The 27376-nt window shown below is 41.6% G+C and overlaps 1 protein-coding gene across 1 annotated transcript; it reads right to left on the bottom strand.

Moving 5' to 3' along the window:
- Positions 1–48: 48 nt before the first annotated feature.
- CLSPN (claspin) lies at positions 49–26589 on the bottom strand. Its single transcript, XM_020880259.2, has 25 exons — positions 26439–26589; positions 23616–23724; positions 22629–23077; positions 21857–22018; positions 20541–20618; positions 20143–20215; positions 19407–19515; positions 18646–19223; positions 14016–14207; positions 12092–12324; positions 10987–11165; positions 10813–10877; positions 9909–10108; positions 9425–9579; positions 8406–8632; positions 7718–7829; positions 6667–6742; positions 6341–6444; positions 4066–4230; positions 3847–3968; positions 3471–3598; positions 3031–3133; positions 2200–2282; positions 1779–1940; positions 49–1437 (listed from the first exon to the last, which is right to left on the bottom strand). The coding sequence occupies exons 1-25, from the start codon at positions 26460–26462 to the stop codon at positions 1327–1329; spliced, it is 3999 nt and encodes a 1332-aa protein (XP_020735918.2). The 5' UTR covers positions 26463–26589; the 3' UTR covers positions 49–1326.
- Positions 26590–27376: the final 787 nt, after the last annotated feature.

Here is a 27376-nt window from a genome sequence, read left to right as displayed (position 1 = left end):
CAACATTAGGCAGGTATCTGACCTAAGAATGAGCACTTAGTCTGGACATCAAATCATGCCTTCAAGGCACTGGATTTATTGAAAAATTACATACATATTAAAACATCTTTATATACATTTTCTCCGTTACAAGATTACAAATATACAAATGCAAGTTCCATCAAAGTCAGCATCTTGTATATTAGAAACAATTGTAGAAAACCTATATCCTAATTTCATCAGTTCAACTGGTATTCCTCAACTGCCAGTTAAAAAAAAAACTGGCACAGCTCACCCAGCTTCCCAAGTCCAGCTCATGACAGTGAAACCACAGTGTTTGCCTGGGACATTTTTCCAAGGAAGCAGTGACATTTGGTTCCGAAGGGGGACAAATATCTGTTTAAAATTCTGAGAGCCTCATGGTGGTTCGGAGAAAACTGGGACTGGTGGCAATCCTCTTAACAACATTTTGATGAAACTCCATGATGGTCTTCCCTCAAAATAAGTAATGAAGTTATTAAATTGTCCTCTGACTGGTCAGGGCAATGTACTCAACCCAGTTGAATGCAATAAATAATGATTTTATATATAATTCTTCGGTCAGAATGAGAAGGAAGGTCCTTGAGCAACAGTGTTTCGAATCGAAAATTTAGGTCCTAGAAGAGAGCTCTCTGCTCCACAGAATATCTAATGCGGATGGCCACTGGGTGTAACCTTCTATCTTCATCCTCATGCTCCAGAAATCTGCTCTTTCTGACTTGTGTACCAGTCCTTATTTGAGTTCTTATTATAAAGGAAGCAAAGGTTAACTGGAAATTTGAGACTGCCTTGGAAAGAGCCAAGAAGGAAAATAGAAGGGGCGTGACTTATAAAATAGCCCATCTGTTGATTCTTAGGCCCTCTAAGAAGTCTCTGTTTCACTGAGTCCTGGTCACCATCCTGCACATTGTAGGGGTGTGAAGGCGTCATCTCAGTTTCAATATTCACTGCTTTCTGTAATTTTCTGTCCTGTCACATTTTTTTCTTCCTCCAACTACCCCTTTCACCAAAAGGCATCAATCCAGGAAGTTTCTAGGGTAAAATGTCAAATATTTAATGGAGGACACCCAGGTATCCCATAAGTGGCTGTTGTAAACACTACAGAATTGTTAGTGGCCAACCCAGGAAGTAATACTAGGAAAGAGATGTCCAGAGCCACACGGTGGAAAGAACTGGAATCTCTGTTCTCAATCTTAATGCACTGATTGTGAAGGAAGTGGGGATCATCCACGTGAGCATCAATTCCAGCCTTCAGTGCCAGATACTTCTCAATGGAGTCCCAACAGAGGTGCTGGCGCCCTCGTAGTGTTAGCTTTCCAAGTAACGGAAGATGCTTTGCTTCGATTCTGAAGTACTATCATCTGTTTTGAGACGCTTAGGTGAAGCAGATGTCATTAAAGACGGACCCCTTCTCCGCACCTACAGAACAGAGACAGAGACAAGAATCAACTCAAGACCTTCGTACAAGCTGTGGTTCACTCACACTTAGCTTCAGTTAGCTGTTAAGCAGCTCACAGTTCAATCATGGATAATTAGGAAAAAAGAAGTTGAAAATTTCCAGGCAAGTCTCACAGCTGATTATACTTACTGGGGGGTAGCAACCCCCTCGTACCTTATGGGGTATGCAAGATTAACACTACAGCATAAATCTTTATGCTGTAAAGATGCCAGAAATACATACATATTTTCAATTTAATTCAATTCACTCGTTCATTCACTCTGCTGTGGAGAGTCACCAAATCAGTTCTCCAATTCCCTACCCGAGGTTTAGACGATTCCTTTGCTGCCTCAGCCTTGACAGGAGAAAGTGTATGGAAGATAAAGTTTCTTGAATTCCGGGGAGCACTGGGGTTGAGGTCAGAGAGGGCAGCCAGTTTCTGAAGCACAGCCGTGGGCTGGTTGAGCAGGGAGCCTGTCTTCAGCTGAGGAAAGAAGAGTCATCTCGTATAGAATTCCAAGCGCCAAGGAAGGGGAAGCCAGCTCCTCCCCGTGCCTGCCAGCTATGGAGGGGACACATTCCCACCCTGCTCAAACAGAAAAGAAACAGCAGGCTCCTTTGACACCTACTTCCACTTCCTGCAACCACCTCCCTCCCCTAATGACAGAGCATTCCCCTAACCCGACTGAGGCCTTTGTAACATTGCACATCATGACTTCAGGTGAACAAGGTCCCCAACCAACCTGGTTCTCACTTCCCGGTTTGATGGCTTCAAAAGGATTTCTGAATAAAGACTTTGATTCTTGAATAACCACAGTGTGACTGACTGAAAAGACAAGACAGAGAGGCTTGCTCTGGGCAAAACTGGGTAGAATTACTTTTAAATCTAAACAAACTAACAGGCCCTTAACTAAACTAATAAACTGATTATTTTATAATCATGATTTGAAAGTACAGTAAGTGGTTAAGACAGACAAGTCAGCTAAACTTATTGTCTAATTAACAGTAATAAGAAAAAACAACAATGGTAAGACAAATTCCTATTCTAACACTTAGGTATATAATCCTGGGCGACTAAACAAAGAAGGCAGAATTCACTCCTCTGAGCTGCCTTACAGGGCTTCCCAGGTGGCGCTAATGGTAAAGAACCCGCCTGCCAATGCAGGAGATGTAAGAGACGTGGGTTTGATCCCTGCGTTGGGAAGATCCTCTGGAGGAGGGCGTGGGAACCCACTCCAGTATTCTTGCCTGGAGAGTCCCATGGACAGAGGAGTGTGGTGGACTACAGTCACAAAGAGTCAGACGTGACTGAAGCGACTTAGCATGCACACATGCACAAGCTGCCTTAGAACATAAGGCAAAACCCGCTATACACACTCTGCACTGCAATATCTACTGTCCAACAGAACTGGATTGAAGGAACACTGTCTCTCCCCGTCCGAGGGGCCCCTTTAAGATGATATTAGACACAGGTCCGTGGCTAGGCTGCAGCAGTCGCTGAGGGCTGGAGTCACCTCCGGGGCCCCAGGGGAACACTCCGGGGGAACAGCCCCTGCGAGGGGCTAAGAGCTCACCATTCCTCTGCAGAGCCTTGGCTGTAACCTTCTTGGCCAGCGTCATAAACTGACTGTCTTCCCCAATGTCTTCATCTTCAGCTGCAATTTTCCCCTGCTGTGCCTGAGAGTAAAAATCAGACAGCATTCACAGAAGCCCACGGTTCCCCCAAAGACCCAAAGCATTAGCATAGCCTGGAAGCTAGAGTACTTGGGATAGCATTAGTTTTCCTTTTTGCTACCCTCTGTTGCTTCAGACCAAAAAAAAAAAAAGTATTTTGGAAAAAACCATGAATAGAACTGCCCGTGGTAACCTTTTCAAAGTACAAAAGAAAATTCAAGGATTAAAAGGGACAGCAATACACTGCCCAAGGTTTTGACAACTATCATGACAAGCTGGGCGACTGAGGTTACCCTCAGAACTAGGGATGGAATAGGCGAATCTCTTGCAGGCTTCCTACATGGTCCCGAAGCCACTGCTCTCGTTCAATTCGCTCCTTTCTCCATCTGGCTTCTGTCTCGTCAAGCTGTTCTTCAATCTGATCATCATCAGAGTCTCTGTGGAACAAGTCCATCTGGGAAGCATCATCTAAAGCAAAGAGTTAAGGCTATTAGCATTCTGCAATCCCCACAAGAGAGGGTGTCTTGACAGACATTTGTGAACCCTGTTCATTTATAATATACTGACACAAGCTTTTCTCATCCACTAATGGAAAATAAAGGTCAAGGCCAGGTCCTCCACAACTGTCTGCTATAGTTTTGAACTCCTCTTGCCGGCTTAAACTGGACAAACATGGACCTTGTACCATTTGCTTCTAAAGGCAATGATCAAGATACCTATGTTTTTCCATCGGAATCTCCTCATTCGTCCAGGACCATCGCTGTGCAGGTCCCCATCAGCAAGGTACCTTTCTTGGTACAAACGTAGCTGGCGTTTATCATCATCTAACATTGTTTTCCTACGACGGGAGAAATAGGTTGTTCAAAACCAGGACCACTCTGGCTGGTTATAGGGCCTGCCTTAAGATGCTCAGAAGGGCTTGTTGGGATACTGACATGTGTATTTTCTTGACTTGACGCTGTAGTTCCTCATCAGAAGGAAGTACTTCATCAATTACATCCTCTTCATATTCATCAAGCTCTTCCCCATCATACTCATCTTCACTTCCCACGTCACTCCCTGACACCTCTGCCTCATCCTCCAGGTATTTCTTCAATCTCCTGGAAAACAATATTGAAAATTGGAAAATACAACAATAAATATACACACAGTAATGAAAAAAGCAGAACACACAGCCATCTCTAATAACAAGCATAAAAATTAATAATAATAATACATTTTTTTAATACTTAAAAGCCTGTGCCAATCCATTATCTCAGGAAGTGGTATTATTATTGTTCCCTTTGATTTACAGTTGAAGGAACTGAAACTCAGAGAGTAAACAACTTACTGATGGCCACACAGCTGGGAGGCAGCAGAGTCTGGATTCAACCTAGGTTGGTGACTCTGAAGCCAAAACTCTCAATCTCCTCTATATATCTGAAACATACCTGCCAGAAGGTTCATACTATTTTGTTTTGTATTTAAGCTTACCAGCTTCAGGAGGTAGACTAGAGATAGTATGGTATGGAAAGGTAATAGACTGGGGTCTTCCTACAGCCTGCCAAATCTTGACCCACAAGGTACAGGTATGAATGAGGCTCATTTGTTGCTGTTTAGTCACTCAGTTCTGTCCGGCTCTTTGTGACCCCCATGGACTGCAGTGCACCAGGCTTCCCTGTTCTTTACTGTCTCAGGGGGATTGCTCAGACTCATGTCCATTGAGTCAGTGATGCCATCCAACCATCTCATCCTCAGCCGCCCCCTCCTCTTCTTGCCCTCAATCTTTTCCAGCATCATGGTCTTTTCCAATGAGTCAGCTGCTCACATCAGGTGGCCAAAGTATTAGAGCTTCAGCTTTAGCATCAGTCCTTCCAGTGAATATTCGGGCTCAGTTAGTGGTAATCAAAACCACCACAAGTTTAGTTTTTCTGACTTCAGGCCATACTGAAAACAAATCTGCTGTCACCCTGAGTTCAAATTGCTGTTATCTATGGTCAAGAATGGCAGAAGCTCGATTGCTTTCTGAAAGGTGATTTTTATCAAAGACTTGCATTGTTATTTTAAAAAGCTGAGTCCCTCTAAATCCTGGGGTTCCTGGGGAATTCCTTCAGGGCCAACAGCCACCAAGCCCCTCACTTTCCCATTCAGCCCTCTTTGGGCAGCTCGACTTTTAGCTGCCGTTCTTTATAAGACTTCACTTGAACTAAGGACACTACAGTTAGATAAGGTTTAAGAACCACCGCCTTAGAAAAAAATCTATAGATGACCCAAAGCTGTATGAGATGATTAATTTGACAGGTGACAAATTAGAATCCAAAACTGATCTCAACAGAATGGAATGATGGGCTAAACACAACAAAATAAATCTAATAAGGATCAATATGATGTCCTATATTTGAAATCAAAAAGTCATCATTGTATGTGCAATAAAATGTGAAATACCTACTAAAATGGTTTTTATACAATTTTCAATATCATGGAAAAATATTTACAGATACAGTAAGTGGGGAAAAAAGATGCAAAACTGTATATATAAAAAAATTTTACAGATCTCAACCATATGAAAATATATGCCTGACAAAGGTTATGGGGCAATAATAACCACTACCACCACTTTCACAAATATTCTGAATGGTGGACATGAAGGACTTATCTATATCTTTCTGTATTCTTTTAAATATTCTAAAATAAACGGCTTACTTTCATAATCAAAACAACAAAATATTTTAAAAATTGATGGGGGGTCATTTGCCTGAAACTAGGATGAGGAAGACCTGGAATGATGGTAATTCAAAGGAAAAAAGACGTGTGGAATTTTAATCATCTACTAGATCCTCAGGCTTTCCAGTGAGTCAGTTCCTGTGCTCGTTGGTTACTTTACAAGTAGCAGGCAACCAGGGCAAGGGATGTGGCTGCACCACCACACAGGGCGGTAGTCAGACCACACCTGAAGATAAAGAGAGAATCCACACATGTGAAGAGTCTGGAAGCAATGTCACGTGAGAAACAGCTGAAGAACCAGGGATGTTTAGTACAGAAATCAATTGAAGAGGATGTGACTATCTTTGAATACTCAAAAGATATCATGTAAATGGATGTTATTCAATCTGTGTTAACCACAAAAAGCAAAAATAGAACCAGTAAATGTAGGTAAAATGGTGGTGGCAAGCTACAGCTCAACTGTCAGGAGAACTTTCTTGCAACGGAAGGAAGGGATATAACACCTACATTTGCCTTTTTGACTTCTCCGATTGCTGCAGGAGGTCTTCCTCATCATCATCTTCATGGTCTTCCAATGTCAGGTCCTCCTTGTCAGAATCACTGTGTTCATCCTGCAAAATTATACAGTATCACATGCAAAGTTACACAGAATAAAATGTGTCCTCAGCTAAGACAGGATTCAGAAACTTCTGCCCAAATATTTCATTCTAGGAAATTGCTTCTGATAACATGCCAAACAGACTTCTCAAGAATTCAAACTACAAAACAAACAAAAATCCCCAGCAGCTATACATGGAGTTCAGTTATGATCACTTTGTTCCCTTCAAACTCACCTCATCACTATCAAACTCATTATCATTTGGGACAAGCCGAAAGTCTCCAAATTCCTCCTCTTCACCTTCTTCTTCCCTAAGATGCAAATCAACAAATCCATAAACACATTGTTGAAAGCCAACTATAAGGAGTCAGCCAACTTAGGGACTGAAAATATCTTACAGCCCCAACAATCTCTTCAAGAAACAGGAAACAAGATATCTTGCCTAAAAAAAAAAAATTTTTTTAATTGTGATAAAATACATACAACATGAACTTTAGGATCTTCACCATTTTAAGTGTACAGTTCATTAGTGTTAAGTACATTCACTTAACACTAACACAAATAAGTGTTATCCAACCAAGCTCTAGAATGCTTTTCCTCTTAAAAAGCTAAAACTCTATACCCTTTCAATACCAACCTATTCTTACTGCCCCACAGCCCCTGGCACCCACCTTCCTACTTCCTGTCTCTATGAATCTGACTACACTAAGTACCTCATATAAATGGAATCATACAGTATTTGCATATTTGTGAATAGCTCATTTCACTTAGCATAATCTCCTCACAGTTCATCCATGTCTTAGCATGTATCAGAATCTGCTTCCCTTTTAAAGGGTAATATTCCACTATGTATGCATTCACTTGGGATGCTTCCACCTTTTGACTATTATGAATACTGCTGCTATGAACATGGGTGTACAAATATCTACTAAGAAACTATGTTCTCAGTTCTTTTGTGTATATACCCAAAAGTGGAATAATGGCTGGCAGTGAGGAATTATTCAAAAAATGGGGTTTTGATTTGTATTTCCTTAATTATTGGTGATGTTGAGAACGTCCATGTGCTTTTTCTTGCCTTTTTTACCCTGTTCCCTATCAACTAAATGAAAGCATTATTATGAATAATTTCTTCACTATGCAAATATGAGGCTCAAACCCACTGCAAGACTCTCAGACAGGATATAAAGCCCCTAAGATGACCATTTACTGCAAAGTCCAGAGAAGCTACCCTTGTACTTTATCAGAAGATGGAACTTGCCAAATTCCCTCAGATCACTGAGACTCACCGGTCTGTTGGGAAAGAGCCTGAGCAAAGAGCGAGTGCTTCTTCCATTGGATCACCCAGGCTACTCTCCTTCTCCTGCTTATTTAACTCTGATGGATCCAGAGTAGAGACATCTACATCACAGCAAAGAAAAAGATTTGTCACCAAGAACTGACAGCTTTATCCTCTTTCCCCAGCCATCTGAAGACATGCCAGCTCAACACAGTTCTAAGGTAAGCTTGCCAAAAAGAGCTCACCATCCATTCATTCAACAAATCCTTATTTAGTGCTTACTATGTGCCAGGCACCAGGGAGACAGCAGTGAATAAAACAAAGATCCCAGCTCCCAAAGAGCTTACATTCTAGCAGGGGTGTGAGGAGGAGAAAGGGGTATGCAGGTGGAAGTAATAACTTAGCATTTATATGAAATTTACTATGCAGCAGACACCGCTCTAAGCTTTGCACATATTCTGGCCATAAATGACAAGTCATATGGCGAAAGTTAAAGCAATCTTAAGGTGATACTTCACCATCCTAAAAAAGTAAGAGCTCTAAATGTCAGGAGCTAAGCAGTGAATTCAGCCTAGGCTCAAGAATCCACCATGGCTGTTTTCTGTGAACTTTTCAACTGAGACTAAAGGACTTCTTCACATGGACACTGACTTAAGATATTTGACTGGGTAAGACTTGTTGCTCTGTTGGATAATTACCCTGAGAAGTAAATTTTCCTGAACAAAGATCCAGAAGTTCCTCCATGTTCTCTTTCTTGTCACTCTTCCCAGGCAGAGGCTTTTCAGCCTGAGATGCAAACTTTCCAGTACACAAATCCAACAGTTCATCCATGTTGGCATCCATGGCATTCTCATCCATACTGGCCAATGGCAACCGAGGCTTCAAATCTTGGTACTGATTCCTGTGGTTTCTAACATTTAAGAACCTACAAGCCCAATGAAGAGTGTAAGAAATGCTCCAGGGAAAAAAAGTAGTGGGGGAAAAGCCTCAACTCATTTCCAATAGCAAAGTTAGAAGCTGAATTCTGAACCAGAAGACACGAGTGTCAGACTTTAGCCCGTGATAACCTTAAGAGGGAGGGGGATGTTTATGAAAGAATAAGGGCTATTTAGAAGATAAAGGGTAAAGGCTAATTTGGGGCCTCAGATGGTACTAGAGTAGGGCCTGGTGTTATGGCCATGTAATGTGCCACAGAGGTGTCAATTCTCAATGCCACCCAAAGTCCTAACATAGTGGGATGAGGTGAAAGTGTTAGTCACTCGGTCGTGTCCAACTCCTTGCAATGCCACGGACTGGGGCCCACCAGGCTCCTCTGTCCATGGAATTCTCCAGGCAAGAATACTGGAGCGGGTTGCCATTTCCTTCTCCAGAGGATCTTCCCAACCTAGGGATCAAACCCAGGTCTCCCACATTGCAGGCAGATTCTTTACCATTTGAGCCCCCAGGGATATGGATACAGAGCAATTTGATGACCTTGTAAGAGTTATGCAGGTCTAATAAGGTAGAAATTGAAGGATCAGAACACTAGCAAGGCTATTTACTTTTTATTTTCTAGATAGACTTTGTTCAAACTTGTAGAATGTAATACTAATGGTCTGCACACCTCTCTTTCTCAGAAGAGAAAGCACAGATGGAGTGACAGAAGCTCACTTTATTTTTAAACAAAATTAAGCAGTACCCAGCACCATCCCACCCACAGAAACATAAAACTACCTACCCATCTGCATCCAACAGTTGGCTCTGAGTATCATCTTCTAAGCAGAACTGGAAGTCTCCTGCTCCTAGGAAAAGTGTCTTAGGTTCTGGGGAGGCGTTATACAGATCTTGGGAATCCTCTATGGGAAGTGAAGGCTCAGACAGCTTTCCTGAACTCTGGCACCAAAACAAAACCAAACAAAAACAAAACATTTTACAAATGTCATTCACTGTCATGACAACAACAGAAGCTGCTATTTGTAAAATTTAATCTATTCTCAGGCAATTGCAGTTGGGGAGGACAATGCATAGCCAAGAGAAGCATTAAAAAAAACATCCTCAAGAAAGAAAGAACCCTGAATGAGGCTTGTTTTTAATACACAAAGGGGGTGGACTTTTTAAACTGAACATACATAATGTGGTGGGAGTTTTTGGCATGGACACACTTTATTTAGCAATGTGGGAAGCAAAAAGGGGAGGAGATTAGAAAACCATTACCATCTCACCTTAGAGGCTGAACTGACCAAACTGGCTCGAAATAGCCCTGGGGAAGGAGATCTGAATCCTCCTGCTGTAGGCAAAAGACTGGTCCCACGGCCTGTTTGTCTGTTACAAGGCTGATAGGATGGAAGTGTGGAGCCTATCAGCTCAAAGCTGCTATTGTGGCTGCTCTCCTTTGTCAGTAATGAGCATGAATCATCTTCATCTAAAGAAAGACAACTTTTAAGTGCATGATTCCCAGAAATAAGTCAGATTTGTTTAGGAAAAGAGTTGAGAATGAAACTGTCTGGTAAGATCCACTGGTAAACCTCTCAAGTTACATGTTCCAAAACATTACATTAAAGGTCAATAATGGTATGAGATAGCATCATACAATCAGGGTTTATCACTCTGAACTAAGTGACACCTCAAAGTTCCTGTCTTTCTCTCACCTTCCCTAACGCCTATGATTACCCTTTCCATTATCTAATCACTTATACATCTTCCTTTGATCTACATGATATAAATTACTCAATCAACACATACTCATTAACGACCTATTAAATGCTCAGGGTCAACTGTAAAGAAACTGCACGTAAGATTTCAAAAACTGGACCAAGAGAAATATTTGGGATTTTTTGTTTGTTTCTTGGCTGTACCACGCAACTTGTGAGATCTTAGTTCCCTGACCAGGAAATGAACCGGGGCCCTCAACAGTGAAAGCATGGAGTCCTAACCACTGGACCACGAGGGAATTCCCAAGAAAAACATTATAGTTCATAAATTCCTATCACTCTCACAGGTAAGACTGGGAAAAGTTCACTAAGGTTCAGAAAAATAGAACCTTACGGAATTGTACTCCTTAAATGTTAAAGCAGGAGGATCAGAGAAAAATCAAGTTTCAAGTTCTACGTAAGAGTCACTACTTACCTAATTTGCTAGGTCTTTTGCCTGAGTTTTCATCTATTTCTGATTTTTCTTCACTAGGAGAGTAACTACAAAATAAGTAGGTAAATTGAGTATCTGTTTCTACTTCTTCCAAGAGGGGCAAATTCCCTGGCATTCACCAGGGAATCTTATCTTTCCTTAGAGAGAATTACTTACCCCGTCTTGGAAGAGCTGTCCTTGAACAGAAGGAAGGTAGAATCAGATGAGAGAGGCTTGGGGACAGAGAGGCCAGCTGACTTGCCAATTTCACCACTGCCATCATCATTGTTTTCTTTATCTATTTCTTTCTCATCTTTGGTTTCTATCTCTTCACCACCGAGAAGGAATTCTGCAGTCTTTACCAATCACGCCACCCAAAAACAAAATAGTACAAGTCAAAAATTTTAAAAGCAAACATACTAGCCTGAATATGGCTGCTTGGTTACAAGTCACATCTTAAATCTGAAAAGGAAAACCTGAAGGAAGCTCAGTCCAACCATCATCATTAACACAATTTATTAGTTGCGGACACTTCTAGAGCTCTTTTATACTTTGTTACTTTACCTTTTACCCTTTCAAAACTGCTACAAGACTCCTAAGGGACTGGACTATCATTTAACTGAGTCAGTGAGAGACTGCATGATTAGCCTGAGACTGCAGGACAACTCCTGGCCTCCAAGCACAGACTGTGACAGCCTGCTCAGTTCGGCCATGGCTTTCCTCTTCCTTTACCCAGGGTTAAACATTAACCAGCCTTTCAAATGACTCCATTGTTCAAACAAGGACACTTTTCTTTTTCCCAATACCAAAAATCCTATCATCACCTGTCTTCTCTAGGTGGAAAATGATACCTTAGAACAAGGGCAAGAGGCCCATCTACAAATACCTTCTTCAACAATTAACTTGGGAAGGTCCTGGCCTGAGAATTTATTCCAGCCTCAACTCGGCCAAGGCTAAAAGTGCTTTTTTTTTTTCCTAAATAGAGAAATCTAAATGAACAACAAAGATAAAAGTCTTTAATAGAAAGCCATTTTGATATCAGCATTATAGTACAATACGTAAACCAATAGGCAGAAGCCAGGGCATGACTGTGAACTGCAGGTGTTCCATGGGGCTGAAAGAACTGAATGCACTAAGATTTAGTACACATGAGCTACCTTCATCTCTGACCCTGAAATCTCTTCTACAGTCGAACGTGCTCATCATCCTCTTACTCAGATCTGATTTTCTCTTTCCCTTATTCATCCTGACCTAGTAACAAAACCACATAATTGCCAGCAACCTCCTCATTGCTTTCTTCCTCCTCTTCCTGCTCTTCTTCCTCTATGGCTTCCTCTCCCTCCTCTTCTCCATCTTCCTCGGACTCATCTGTCATTTCTTCCTCCTCCTCCTCTTCCTCCTCAAATCCATCCTCATTATCCAACTTGAGTAATGCTTGGCGTTTTTGACGCTCCTCCAACCTTCGGAGTTTCATTGCTTCTTGAAGTTTAGCTTTCAGCACCTGCAGCTTTTCCCCTGAACAAGAGTATGAAGAAATGCTTTAGATGCAATGACCGACTACACACAACAACACAAGCGTCCATTTTAGGCAATTCCAGAAGTGTTCTAGGCACATCACAAAAGGAAAATCAGAGACCTTCGTATTTTAGGCTTTTGTTATCTTAACAAATGGGGGACTATTAGGAATTTAATGTAACTCAATAACTGTCATAATTATATTCTATATCTTGGGATATTACAGAGATTATAAAATTATTATTTAAAAAAGCAAAAGAAAAGAAAAGGAATGGGGGCAAGTGGACCTTCAAAATCTCTGGTTCAGAAGCCATGAAAGAAAATATTGATAACTATACCCAAAGTGAAGAAAAATAGAAACAACTCAAGAGTAAATATGAGCAAAAAATATGAACTGGTATTAAAAATAATGCTTAACCTCACTTCTTACTAGCAATACAAATCAAAATAATGATACCATTTTTTATATATTTGGCAAACATTTGTTATATCCATTATTAACAGGAAGAAACAGGAACTCTTACACACTGTCATTCAGAGTGAAAATTGGTGCAACTTATTTTGATGGACAATGTGTCTAGGATTCAGTGATTCCACTGTAAGGAATTTTGCATCAAGATTTACTAACATATATGTGATACTAGGATGCAATATTGTGTGAAACGCTAAAACTGAAACAAACATGATGTCCCTTAACAGAAATATCGTTAAACAAATCATGTTATACCTGTACAATGGAATATCATGTGATGTTAAAAAGAAAACCTCAAAAGCAATATGTGTCTCTGAGCTCTTGAGTTAGACGGTCTGGACTGGACTACTGGTTCTCTCACTTACTAGTTATATAAATCTGAGCAAGCTGTTTAAATGCTTTGTACATCAGTTTCCTCACATATAAAGTAAGGACACTGATGTTATTTATTGCAAAGCACCTAGAGCAGGGTCTGGCAGAGAGGAAGTATTCAGGGTCTCTCGCACACACTCACACAATCGTATATGCATATGCATTTTCCTAGGACACACAAGAAATTGTTAAGCTGCCTCTGGGAAAACTAATTTTTTAAAAATTTATCTTTTAATTGAAGGATAATTGCTTTACAGAATTTTGTTTTCTGTCAAACATCAACATGAATCAGCCATAGGTATACATATGTCCCCTCCCTAATTTTTCATTTTATACTTTTTCCTAAGTGTTTAATTTTTTTATATGTGATAAATTGCTCCTATTTTCAAAGTGGGAGTGGGAACAACAGACCTGTCCCTAATACAGATTACAAAGCAGAATGCATGATGTATGATTACATTATTGTTTTTCAAACAGACATGTACATGCATGCAAAAAGTTTAAAGGGACATACAACATGGTTACAGAAGATGTCTCTGACAGAAAAATATTTTATGCCAGAAATTTTGTTTACTACAGAAATTTGTTTATTCCATTTGTTTTCTACAATGGGTATCTTTTAAAACAATAAGATAAAAACTATTTTAAGAAATAAAGTCATCTTACCCACCCCATACAACTAGGCCATATCCAATCTCCGGAGTCTCCGAGGAAAAAGATTCTATAACTTCTCCCTATAGGGTCTTCAGCAGCCATAAAGACCAGCCAGAGTACAAGAGTCAGGCACCCCACCCCACTCATGGCCAGTAAAAACATACAAATAAAACAACTCCATGAACTCAAATACCTGGTTTTGTGTGGCTTGCCCCATCCAGCTTCTCAGCTGCCAAAGTCACGGGTACCACGTCTGCCTTGAGCTCTTCCTTCCCGTCAGTGCCCACATCTTTCACTATGATGTTCACATTCACCTTCTGACCAGCCCTGGGTTTGGCTGCTGGATTAGCATGCTTCCAGAAACGCTGCTTCAAGGCTTCCAGTTCTAAACCAAGCACCAACCAGTATGTCAGTTTGCCTTTTAGATTCCAGTTAAGAAGTACAAGCTAGGTTTTCTTAAGTTCAACAAACTTGTAAGGAAAAAAAAATACACAGAGACACCAAAAACTCCTTTGCTACCAACACCTGTGTCCAATTCATGTAACTTAACCCAAATTAATGGACTACTGCAACTGTTCTTCCTCAATATACTTTAAAACTCATTTTAGGGTAGAAATTTACAACTGAAGTTTCTAAATATGTGCAATTCTTTTTAAAAAAGCATTAAGCTGGTAGAAAAATACCATACTGCTTAACTGTGCAATGGCTTAATTTGTCACAGATTTCAGTCTCTTTTAAAAATATTCCATATTTTGAATATCTGTTTATTAGCAATCTCTCTAAATATAAGCAAGGTCTATTTAAAAAATGGAAAGGAAATTCCCTGGTAATCCAGTGGTTAAGACTCTGAGTTTTCATTGCTGAGGGCCCAGGTTCAATCCCTGGGGTGGAACTAAGATCCCAAAGCCATGTGGTGTGGCCAAAAAAAAACAGTAAGAAAATAATAATCAAAGCAATTAGTGATGTAACTTGGCAGCAGGGCTGGAAGTTTCTTCGTGAAACTTTTAAATGAATATAATCAGTACAATGAGAAAGGAAATCCCATTGAGAGATGGTCCCTGGGCTTCCTGGTGGCTCAGGTCGTAAAGAATCCGACTGCAACGTGGGAGCCCTAGGTTCGATCCCTGGGTTGGTAAGATCCCCTGGGAAAGGGAATGGCTACCCACTTCAATATTCTTGCCTGGAGAATTCCATGGGCCGAGGAGCCTGGCGGGCTACAGTCCGTGTGGCTGTAAAGAGTCAGACATGACTGAGCGACTTTCACCACCCACCAACTTATACACAAATGGGAACATACGCAGGTAGTATGAGTGCAGTGATCCAACGGCAATATGGCCTTTCCCTTCTTCCCCACCGCTCTTGCTCAGAACTTTCTTTCCTTTCTCCTTCAGCCAGCTATCACCTGGTACCATTCCCTACTCACCATATAACAAGCCAACCATACCATAATGGGATCTGTTATAAGAGAGCTGACAGTTCTAAAGAGAAAAGAAAGGAAAAGAAGAAAAGTTTCCTTGGGTTCGGGGATGCTGGCTATTCTCATACGCTGTGCCTTCTCTTCCATAATAATATGTCCAGGATACTTCAAGTTTGGTTCTTTTTTCTAAAATTCACTCAACTCATACTTTGGTAGTTTTGTGGTTAGCATCCAGGCGTGGTTTTTCCTTCCCTAAAGGGTCTTAGTAGAAAAAGAGAAGAACTGGAAAGAAACCTTTCTCAATCTGAGTCCCTGACATTATTTATTGGGCTTCCCAAGTGGCGCAGTGGAAAAGAATCCACTTGTAATGCAGGAGATGCGGGAGAAGTGGGTTCAATCCCTGGGTTGGGAAGATCCCCTGGATAAATGAAATGGCAACCCACTCCAGGACTCTTGCCTGGGAAATCCCATGGACAGAGGAGCCTGGTGGGCTACAGTCCATGGGGTCACAAAGAGTCAGACATGACTTAGTGACAAAACAACAACATCATTTATTTAGTTGCAAAAATCCAACTCCAAAGGGATGGCATGTTTACACTGCAAACCAAAGAGTAGGGAGAGAAGCTATAAGTCTGCATCCCATTTCTTATTAGTTCAGTAGGCTGGAAACAACAGGCAGTGGCAGTGGGAAGGCAACACAAGTAGGAAGGTCATCACTGGTGCCAAAAGAATAAAAGAAATGGAAGGGGAGGAAGATTACTCAGGACTTAAAAAAAGAGTGAGGCAGGAGGAGCTTTCATTCTTCTGGAGAAAGCCAGGCCCCTCAACACTCTTCATCCTCTAGCCCAGTGGAGCACCCACTTCCCTTGTCCATTACTACGTAACTCAATCACCACCCTCCTCATCACAGAACCCCTATTCAAGCTGCTCTCCCTCCTCCAGTCTTGTCCCAGCGTTCATCTCCTCTTTAAGTGAAACATCTCCGCTCCAGCTCATGTCTCCACCTAAAAGCCCTGCATCCTCTGGCCTCTGGTCACCAACCACCTTACAATCTTCACCTCAGCTAACCAGAGCATCCTCCGCTTCCTCTTGTCTCTGCATCTTTTGCAGGTCTGTCCCCTTCACCAAGAAAGCCCTCCCTCACCTCTCTGCCTCGTACCTCCTACTCAGGCTTCAGGACTCAGCTCAGGTATCAACTCCTTCTAGAAGCTTCCCTGACTCCAGGCGAGGAACTCTTTCTCTAGGCTCAAAGCACGCACAGCACTGAATACCCAATTTCCTGCCTGTGACTCCTGCTAGGTTCTAAATTCCTTGAGAGCAGGGACTATATCTTACAAGCAACACCACGCTAAGTCAAAGTTTACTGCACAAACGAATGAACGCTGGCCCTAACTTCACATACATCAAGAAACAGAGTGATCTAGAAACCCGACATTCATGTCAAATATTAGCTCTGAAGGAAAACATACCCTGAGTTAAAAATAAGTGCCTATTATGAGCCAGGCACTGTGCTAGCTCCCTGTATAAGCCAATTGCAATATTGGGAAAATTACCCAACTTCTCCAAACCTCATTTTCTTCATTTACAAAATCATACTTGGGGTTATGAGAATTAAGAAAGATAACTACTTAAAAAAAAAAAAAAACTATCAGTATCTAATACATTAGGTATGCAAAAAGGAGATTTCTTCCCTTTCCTGTTTCTCAGTCGGAGATGATAAAGAAAACTTCCATTCCCATATAACAAGATTTCATAGTGTCTAGTATAAGTACTCAAAAAAAGTTTCTTCCTCACCTGTTAGTCTGAGGCTATTTAGGTAACTTCTAGTCCCACACAACAAAACTTTCTCTCCCTGTTCTGGGCACCAGCTTATTCCCACGCTTCTTTGCTAATGGAGCTATGCTAGGTCTGTTACACAGCTCTTCCACCCCACCACCTGCTCTGGTCAAACAGACTTACACATCCTCCCAGTATGTACCACACAGAACTCTTTCTGTCCTTCCCAAGAAAGCCTCTCCATTTCCACAGAGTCCACCCACTCAATCAACAATGACTTAACTGATACTGTGGCTGACCTAGCACCTGCCAGCCATATGCTACTTAATGAAGCAGCATCTCGATGTAAATAATTTCACTAATAATAAAAAGAACAGCTACCATTTGTGTTTCTTTATGCTTTCCATTTGTATGTGTTATTAACATATCTTCACTATAGTGCTGCACTGTGAACCAAAAGTGTTATTTCATTTTTTTTTTTAAAGTTGCCTTGGAGAGGTCAAATAGCATACTCAAGTTTAAACAGTAATGTCATCCAGATTCAAATTCTGATCTTGCTACCACGCCTAAGCTCTTAATTATCATATGACACTGCCTCGAAGTAGAGGAGGGAAACCCAATTTTACCTACAAATCAAGAAGTCTACCCAAAGTGGGGAATACCTGAGTTCTCTTTTTTTATTTTTTGGTCACACCATGCAGCATACCGGATTTTAGTTCCCTGACTAGGAAAAGAACCTGTGCCCCCTGCGGTAGAAGTGTGGAGTCTTAACCACTGGACCTCCAGGAAAGTCCCCCAGGCTCTCTCTTGAAGAATCCTTCATTCACTCCTTAATTCATTCAGTAAACATGGCCTAACGTGCCATCACCTATGGAAGCACAGGGGATAGAGGAGGAACAAGCCAGAAGATCCTCACTGAAGTATAATGAGGAAGAAAGTGAACAATTACATCTGATTATTCTTCAAGCCTTCCTTTAACTACCTATTGTAAGAAACATCCCTCCTCTAACTCCCACGCTTTATTCTAAATATTTCTTTCAGCAAAGAATACCTTTTTTCCCATGTTAATTTTTTCCAATTATCAGTGACACATGTTCCTGATAGAAGATGCCACTTTCCTGTATTACAGCTATTTGCCTACTTCTTATCTCTCCTGCTAGACTCTAAGCAGCTTAGTTAGTTAGTTAAGTCGCTCAGTCGTGTCCAAGTGTAGGATAAATGTCAGATTTCTCAAGTATGCCTTACAGCATCTTGCATGAAGTGGGTAGTTTAATATTTGTTGAAGGAGTGAAAAAAAAGAAAAGAAATTCAGTTTTGCAGGCAATTTGCTGATGTTTCTGTGAAAAACTGAATTGAATAATGCTTTTATCAATGTCATACCACAAAACAACAGCAATGTACTCTCCTTTGTACATTAACTATCAACAGGTTTCCCTTTTAAATGAGGTTCAGAATGTTCTGATACCTTGCCAAATGTACCTAATGATTTTTATCCATATCTGGTACATCAGTATTAAGACCACGTGTGGTTATGTGTTTCTCCTGTGTTCCCTGTCCTCCACAGTGGCAAATAATAGAAGCTGCCAGAACAAATCATTCTAGAGAAGCTCCCCACAATTCAAAGAATTACCTCTGTTGGTTTCAGGTTCTTCAAGTATCACAAAGGAATCTCTGTCAGCACCCAGCCGAGGTTTACTGAAAACATCTACTCCCAGTTGCTTAAGTCTATCCACAGTGAACCGCCTCGCTTTTTCAGGTGGCACCACTGCTGTCGATTCATTTTGCTGGCTGGGCTCTTCCGCCATCTCATCAGCTTCTTCTGTTTTTCTCAGACCTTTTTCTTCCTCTAGGGCATGAGGTTCAGGTGCCACAAGCCCTTCAGTCTGACACTCCTCACTGTCCTTGTTCCCCAGGATGCTGCATTCTTGCTGTGCCACCGAGATGTCCCCAGGTGAAGGTCTAGCATCACTTTGCTCCTGTTTCTCGGGAATTTCTAGCTCTTCACTTCCTGCCAAATCTTTACCGCAAGGCTCACGGGGTTCAGTAGTGATCTGGGGTTCCTTTGAGACTACAGGGAGTGCGTTAATTTCCATTTCCCATCCTGCACCTGTTGTCCGCGCAGCGTCTCTGCTGTGGTCACCGCTCGCCGCAGTTGTATTTTCAGTATCTGTGGTTTCTTTGTGATGGCTTGCCTGATACTTCGCGGACCTAGAGAAGAGAAAACAAGCTGGAGCTGAACATTCTCCTAAATGAAAAACATTCCCAACCCTTTGCACATAATGAATTGGTTAGTTTTAAGGGAGCGAGGAATCTGAACTCTCTACTCCCAGGTGTTTGTCTCAAAACTGAATGTTTATGAAAATTATAATCACAAGGAAAGAAGGTTCTTACTTCAGGAGTGCCATGGCGTTTCCCTGGCAAGTGGGCCGGGGTTTACGTTTGAAGAATTCATGAACGGTTTTATTCTCGGGCATGTGATATGGAAGATTAAGTGCAGACTCTATAAAACGGAACAGAACAAGCAAATGCATATACTATATAGTCTGAATGTTGCTTTACATTCAGTTAATTAACAGTACAACCAAAGCCATCACCAGAAATAGAAAACAATCCTGCCTTTAACATAAAACAGGATCTAAGTACAAAAGAATTCCATGAAGACCAGTGGCTTTTAAAAACTAGCTGTGAAATCAACTGATTCAAGAAGTTTTTTAAAAATACAAATTCTTGAACCCCATTTCAAGTCTATTGAGTCAGAATTTCTGTGGGGCCTAAGAATTTATAAATTTGGTTTGTAAAAGGGATCCTGATGCAGCCAGACCATAGACAACCCTTTAAAAAACTCCCTCCCAGGACTTCCCTGGTGATCCAGTGGTTAAAACTCTGCACTGCTGAAGCAAGGGACTCGGGTCCGATTCCTGGTTGAGGAACTAAGATCCCATATGCTGCATGGCCAAAACATTTTAAAAAGGTCTTAAACAAATTTTAAAAATGAAAAATTCCCTTCTTACCACCACTAGTTCTAGAAATTTTCTTAGTTTATATTAATGTTCCAGAGGCTTTAGAACCAAGGCCATTCATCAAGATCAATTCTAAACTTCAATGTTTACCATATAGGTTTCTTTACCTCGAATAAGGCGCTGAGTCTCACTATGCAACTTTTTTAATGCTTCCTTACTTAATTTGGCTGCCTTTCTTTCCTTAAAGAAAACAAAAAGTGAGACTACATTAATGCTTTTGCCAGGAAAGACAGATAGATATCCTTTGAGTCTGCTCTCCCCAAGAAAAGAGAAGAAATAGTCATCTCTAGTAAACTCGATGCAATATAAACTTCAAGAGCTCATTTATTTGCAAGTCTCTTAGAATTGATTCAACCTAATTCATATCTGTGTCCCTACTATGTACAAAACAATATCCTGGGAATCAGAGAAATACAACAGACACAATAAAATTCCTGAGAAATCCACAATCTCCTGGGAAAAGAGCTCAGCATGACAACTATTAATATACAGGGCTCTACCTCACCTTCCTCGTGGTGCCTTTTGACAACTCAGTTTCTTCCTCAAATGAATAGACCCCACTCTCCAAAGACAGTTCTTTTTTCTAAAAGAGAAGGTTGCAAATGGATTAATAGAGACAAAAATTAAACCAACACAAGAGGATGTTGCTTATGCAAAAACTGTTTTTGCACTCCAACATCACATCATGCTACATTAATAATAAATCAATACTTACTCTAAACATAAGATGTTAGACACACAACATCCTATAATGCCTAGAAAATAAATTAGACGTCTCCAATGGAGCTTGGGCCCTCATTTCTTACACCTCTGTATTTCCCTTAGGAGGGACAATGATCCCCAAGGAGCTAAAAAGATAATCTTAGGAAGAACAATTATGCTTCCAAATGCTCAGGACAAGGATGCTTTGACTGATGCTTCTCTTTCATAGCCTTCCTGAAACCCTATAGGTTCATTTCCCAGAGGCCATTAAATTATAAAATTGACATCTCTTCCCCCTTTTCACCTGTTTCTTATACAACATGAAGTATCTTATGGGACTTCCTTGGTGGTCTGGTGTTAAGAATCCGCCTGCCAATGCCGGTGACATGGGTTTGGTCCCTGGTCTGGGGCCACAGAGCAACTAACCCACGCACCACGACTACTGAGCTTGTGCTCCAGACCCCGCAGCAGCAACTACCAAGCCCTCAGGCCTAGAGCCCGCGCTCCGCAAGAGAAGCCAGCGCAACGAGGGGCCCAGGCACCGCAGCTGGAGGAGCCGCCGGGCAGCGCAATTAGAGAAAACGCACGCACAGTGATGGAGACCCGGCGCGGCCAAACTAAACAGACAAAATAAAGCACCTTACTTTTTGCCTCAAAAAGTAATGAAAATACTAGTTTGTGATAAATAAGGAGCTGGAGGAAAAGCAGATGTAAAATTAAACAAAAACGTGAGAAAGAAGAGCGAAAGATGAAAAAAAGGAGGCAGCTGAAAAGGAAGGAAACAAAAAATGAGGTACATTTGAAAGAAGAATTTGCTGTTTCCAGGGCAGATTAACGTTTTAGAAAAAAAGAGTTGCTTTTAGTTCTTGGAAGTTGTTTCTGCACTCAGAATATAGCTTTGAGTTGATCAGGACAATGAAAATACTAGTTTCCAAACAAGTTAGCATGTCTGTCACTTGTACTGCATGGTTCCAAAATTAACAGCTGAAAAATTTCTATCAATTGACATGTGTTTTTCTTCAGTTAAAAAAAAAAATGAAGGTTCCATCAGTAAGCCAGAACACAACGCAAAGGCTGGAAGCCGTGGGTTAGCCCTTACTGCGATCATTTCTCACTTGCCTTGTGCTTCTTCACTTTCTTTTTCACAGCCGCCCTTATTGATTCTAACGACTCTTCATCTTCCAACGGGGAGTGATCTTCCTCCTCCAACCCAGTTTCAAAAAGGTCTTTATCCACAAGCAGACAGCCACTGTCATTAAACGGCTGTTTCACATCATCTCCCTGGAAAACACATAAGGAAAAAACAAGATGCAATCATTTGAAATCCAGTATTTTACTACATCATACAGCACTTTGCATCAGGACAGAAAAGTCCACACTTCACGAGCAGACAAATATATGGCATCCTAAAACACTATCACTGGTTCCTTTGTCATCCTTTGAAATCCATGCTGTGATCTGATGCAATCGTCCAAAACTAACTTAATAAACAGTACCTTTGTTTTTGAAAAGTCAATTAACAGTGCATTAAGCAACTAGTTTATAAAATCTGAGGACAGTTCTTCTAGTTAGCAAACAAGACTTCCGATTGATTGATGCATGAAAATTCCTTCTATGGAAGCTAATTTTCATCAGATCAGAAATAGCAAAGGGTGACTCCGCATGCTCACAAAGAAAATCAGAAACCTATTTATTTAGAAATGTCCTCTTGTATCCAAAATGGAGAATGAGACCAACAAACAACAGATTTGAAATTACATACCTCATTGCAAAACAATCAACTCAAAGTTATATTCTGAGTGCAGAAACAACCTCCAAGAACTAAAAGCAACTCTTTTTTTCTAAAACATTAATCTGCCCTGGAAACAGCAAATTATTCTTTCAAATGTACCTCATCTTTTGTTTCCTTCTTTTTCAGCTGCCTAATTTTTTCCATCTTTCGCTCTTCTTTCTCAAGTCTTCGCTTTGATTTTACTTTTGCTTTTCCTCCAGTTCCTTCTCTACCACAAATGGGCTTTTTGGAAATCTTTCTGTCAACTGTAAAGTCCACAGAGTTTTCAGACTGGAGACCCAGCTCTAAGCAAGGTGTCACTTGGGTTTCAGAATTCTCCTGACATAAAGACTCCTCAATGTCACTTTCATCACTGTCCGCCAGAGTTTTATAAATCCTTCTGACTTTTCCATTCTTTCCAGCATACAGGTTCTCTTTATCTTCCTCTTCGGCATCGTCATAGGCAGTTTCCTCTGGAGACACATTTGGGTCTTCTCTTTCAGAATCACTCTCTTGTAGTACCTTCCTGCTTTTCAATTTCCTGCTCACAAATATCTCTTCATCTGAATCTGGAGGAAACACAGTTTTTTTTTTTTAGAGGTCTACTGTTATTTGGCCTTCCTCCGAGTCCCACCACTCCTCAAAAACATATCCAATTATCCAAGTGATATATCACCTTGTGAAATTATGTAACTAAGAACTAATTGTAGCAAAGCAAATCTAAAAATACATTTTGAAAAACATTTTCCCTGGAAAAATATCTCTTACTGAGAAATGTAATTATATATATTTACAAAGTGTAAAGCTGTTCTGATCCTTCTGGCAGGTGTTAAAAATCCTTTTATTACAGAATGAATGCATTTAACCAGGCAATGTGCTAGCTTTTAGATACTTTATACATTCAATAATATAATAGAAGTGGTTATGTTCAAAAGAGTACATGCACTATTATTTTGCTTTTATAATAAACAGAACAAACAACAAGGTGAGGCATTTATAATTTTAAAAATCAAGAGAATAATTTAATTAATCCAGTCCACTTACAACCCACGCTCCCACACTCTATTCCTAAAAATAAAAGTAATAAAAGTACTGATTGTTACAAACCTTGTTCACTCAAGGGCCCAATTGTTTCACAGCTGCCTTGTCCACTGTCTGAAGGACTGTCTGTTTCCTCTTGTGAAATGAGTTTTGAATCATTGATTTCTAGGTGAACCTAGAAAATGAGAATATACTTTGTATTAACCAGCAAGTGACAGAACACTCTAAGTACATAAAGATACATAAATCATCATGGGATCATCAGGCTGAAATAAGGGGAAAAAACCAATACAATGGTTTAACAAAAGGATGACAATAATAATTACTGGCTAGAAAAAGCAAACTAAAATGCATTGTTCATCTTTGAAGGATACTGCAGAGGCAACACTTTATTTTGAGTTATGGTAAATAAGAATCAAGCATTATTGTGTTTTTCTGTGTGAACTATTTCTCAGTGTATCCACCTGACCTGTTAAGTATCATCACACAGAGGCAATCCAGATACGGGAAGCTCTACAGGACAAAATATGTCGTTTCTTTAACAATAAATTGCAAGACTAAAAAGAGGGAGGGGGACTTACAAAAAGAGTTAAGATATTTACACATACATACAAAGATACAGCAACACCTGCAATATGCAGGATTTGTCTTAATGCTAATTCAAACAAACTGAAAGTATATGTAAGAGTCAAAGAAAGCTGAACTCTGATCATTTAATATCAAGCAATAATTCTAAATTTTTTAGGTGTGGTAATAAAATTATAGTTATCTTTTTTGGAATGCACTTACCTTTTAGAGATGTATAATGACATATTTGTGGATTAAGTATGTGTGGAAATTTGCTGTCAAATAATCCAGTATGGGGGGGGGGGGGGGAAGCACATGGGGCTATAAATGAAACAAGATTGGCACGACTTGATAACTGTAGAAGTTCAGTGATGGGTTCATTATAACAGCTTTTCTATGTTTGTTTATGTCTGAAATTCAGCCCCAAACTACCCTCTCCAATTTTTTAAGTCACAAGTGAAAAATCTAAGGAGAAGGGAGTTAGTTGGATGACTTGACTAGTTAGTGATCAAGCTAACCCTAGATGCCAGTTCCCCCACAACCCTGGTGTTCGCAGGACTCCGAATCAACTTATTAATAAGGGGGAAAATACATCTGTAATGTAATGGGGCAAAAGACCACACTCAAACGGTTTCTGAGACAACTATTAAGTTGATTTGAATGTTTAGTGCAAATATTAAAATAATAAAAAATAACACAAACAGAGGAATCATTGAGGATCATGATGTATGCTGTTGATTCTCCCAACAACTCAAAGCAGTAATACTATTTGTGGATATGGAAACTGAGTTTAGGTAACCACAAGGCTCACTACAAGGTGATGCTCCTAATCACTCTATTCTAGGCAATTTGGAGCAGAACCAGCAATAATCAGGGCCAGGAACACAGTGAGGTTAGGAGGTCTCAAAACACTCAGTAATCAAAAGGATTTTTGCGCAAAATTAAAATTAAAAAATCAATGGGTAAATTATGGCCCACGAGGTCAGCTGCATGCTTTTGTAAAGTTTTTTTGGAACCTGGGCCAGGCTGAGTGAGGTGAGTAAGACAGTGTAGTGCAGACACAGGGTTGGATTGTGCCTTCATTTCAGTTTATCTTGTTCAAAAACAAATTATGGAATGTGTTTGCATTAATTTTTATTTTAAAACATTGCATAAAATATTATCTTGAACAACAAAGTCCTACTGTATAGCACAGGGAACTCTGTTTAATATCCTGTGATAAACCATAGTGGGAAAGGATATGAAAAAGAACGTGTATATAAGTGTAACTGACTCACTCTGCTGTACAGTAGTAATTAACACAACATGGTAATTCAACTATACTTCAATAAAAAACGTTTAAAAAATTATCTTGATTACTATTTTAGCGCCCCATTAAATTTTGCCCCAGACTGTCTCACTCCAGCTCCAGCTCCAAAAAAGAACACAGATTTGGAAAGACGCTTCTATGCCAGTTCCGAGAACGATCAGCCAGTCACCGCCCGGAAGGCTTCCAAGGCTGGTACCTTCCCTTCTCGGGACCCAGGGCGATGACTTCAGAGGCCTCTTCCACACCCAGTTTGGAACTCCCTAAGATTCCCGCCGTCCATTTACAGAGAATTATGCTGTCCCGACTTCCCTGGTGGCTCAGACTGTAAAGCGTCTGCCTACAATGCGGGAGACCCGGGTTCATTCAATCCCTGGGTCGGGAAGATCTCCTGGAGAAGGAAATGGCAACCCACTCCATTATCCTGCCTGGAAAACCCCATGGACGGAGGAGTCTGGTGGGCTACAGCCCATGGGGTCGCAAAGAGTCGGACACGACTGACCGACTTCACTTTCCCTGTCCTTATGCTACCCCGACAGAGGAGCCTGGCGGGATACGGTCCATGGGGTCGCAGAGTCGGACACGACTGAGCGACTAAGCATGCACAGCGCACAGCACACAGCACCCTAGCGGTCCGGTTCGGCTGGGTCCTTCCTCTTTGGAGGGCGCTGTTGGAGGAAGAGCTCCAGCCGCCGGAAACGCGCCAAAGGGGCGGGCGGAGCAGGCTGAGTTGGGGCCGGCGGCCGGCTGAGCGCGACGCAAACACCGAGTACAACCCAGCCGAGGGACAGAGGCGAGAGGGACCCAGAGCCGGGGAGGACCGCTGGCTCCCCAGCGCGCGCGAAGCCCGCGGATTTATCTCCGCGCGGGTAGAGAAGCCGAGGAGCCGCGGTGCGCGCCGGGAACTGTAGTCCTCCGGCCTCCCCGACCGGATCGGGCGGCTCGACCCCTGCTCCCCACCACCCCTCGGCGCCGGGCCCCCGCAGCTACGGATAGAGGCAAGGGCACGAACTCACCTCGGAAACTACTTCACCCGTCATGACCCCGACCTCCTCAGCGCGCCGCTCGAGATGAAACAGGCCCCCAGTTCCCTTACCCGTCAGGACGCAGCCGCTCCCGCCGTCTCCAGCCAGGCAGCGGCGTTCGAGCTTTCGCGCCCAGCCGGAGTGGAGGCCTCGCCCTCGATGATTTGCACCAATCCGGAGGAGGCTTTCTGCGTGAGACCACGCCCCCATGCTGTCCTACCAATCACGGAACGCCTTCGGCCAGCCCGTTGAATATAATTTGGGTGAGGTTGGCGGGTTGCGGCTTCTCTTGTCAACTCAGGCTGGGGGAGGCTGGAGGTGCCCTGCGTGACTTGCGGCCAGACCCTCTGGCCTTGCAAGAAAATAACGTGCTAGGGGTGTTCTTTGACCTTTATCGTAGCGGGACAGTTCCCATCAAGCGCAATTTGAGGAGTGAGCCCTCCAGACAGGAAGTGAGCCGGAAGCAGATACCTAGGCACCTGAAGTCGTCCTCGGTGGCGATTTCCTCCAGGATTCCTTTCTTGGAGCAGCTGAATCCTACCAGCTCCTTCTTGTACTTGGCACTCACGCCACTGGACATCAGAAAAGTTTTGTGGCTGTTCAGATACCAAAGAATATCCTTGGATAAGGTTTGTAATTTTATTTAAGGTTAATCCAAGTATGCAGAAAACACCCACCCATCCCACTCCCATACTCTTTGAACAAGGCAGGTTTAAAAAAAAAAATGTCTGGAGTCAGACTAATCCCAGACAGTTCTAATTCCTTGTCATTGTGCTGGTTACTATTTGCCCCTTTAGGTCCATTCTGTCTCTTTCGTTATCCTGCTCTATCCAGGCAAGACTGACTTCCCACTGCATTATTCGAGCTTCCTTGCCCTCCAGAGTCTTGTTGAGTCTCACTACTAGAAGATATTTACAAGGTTACTGTAA

The sequence above is a fragment of the Odocoileus virginianus genome, chromosome 5 (genome assembly GCF_023699985.2).
Source record: "Odocoileus virginianus isolate 20LAN1187 ecotype Illinois chromosome 5, Ovbor_1.2, whole genome shotgun sequence".
NCBI lineage: Eukaryota > Metazoa > Chordata > Mammalia > Artiodactyla > Cervidae > Odocoileus > Odocoileus virginianus.
Note: the sequence above shows the minus strand (reverse complement) of the source record. Positions and strands in the feature narration are given on the sequence as shown.

Coding starts and splice junctions, on each gene's coding strand:
- CLSPN (XM_020880259.2), bottom strand. CDS start 26,462: ATGACGGGTGAAGTAGTTTCCGAG. Junction 20,216..20,540: donor CAAAAGGCACCACGAGGAAG/GTGAGGTAGAGC, acceptor GTTTTCTTTAAG/GAAAGAAAGGCAGCCAAATT. Junction 6,743..7,717: donor GGCTCTTTCCCAACAGACCG/GTGAGTCTCAGT, acceptor TTTGCATCTTAG/GGAAGAAGAAGGTGAAGAGG.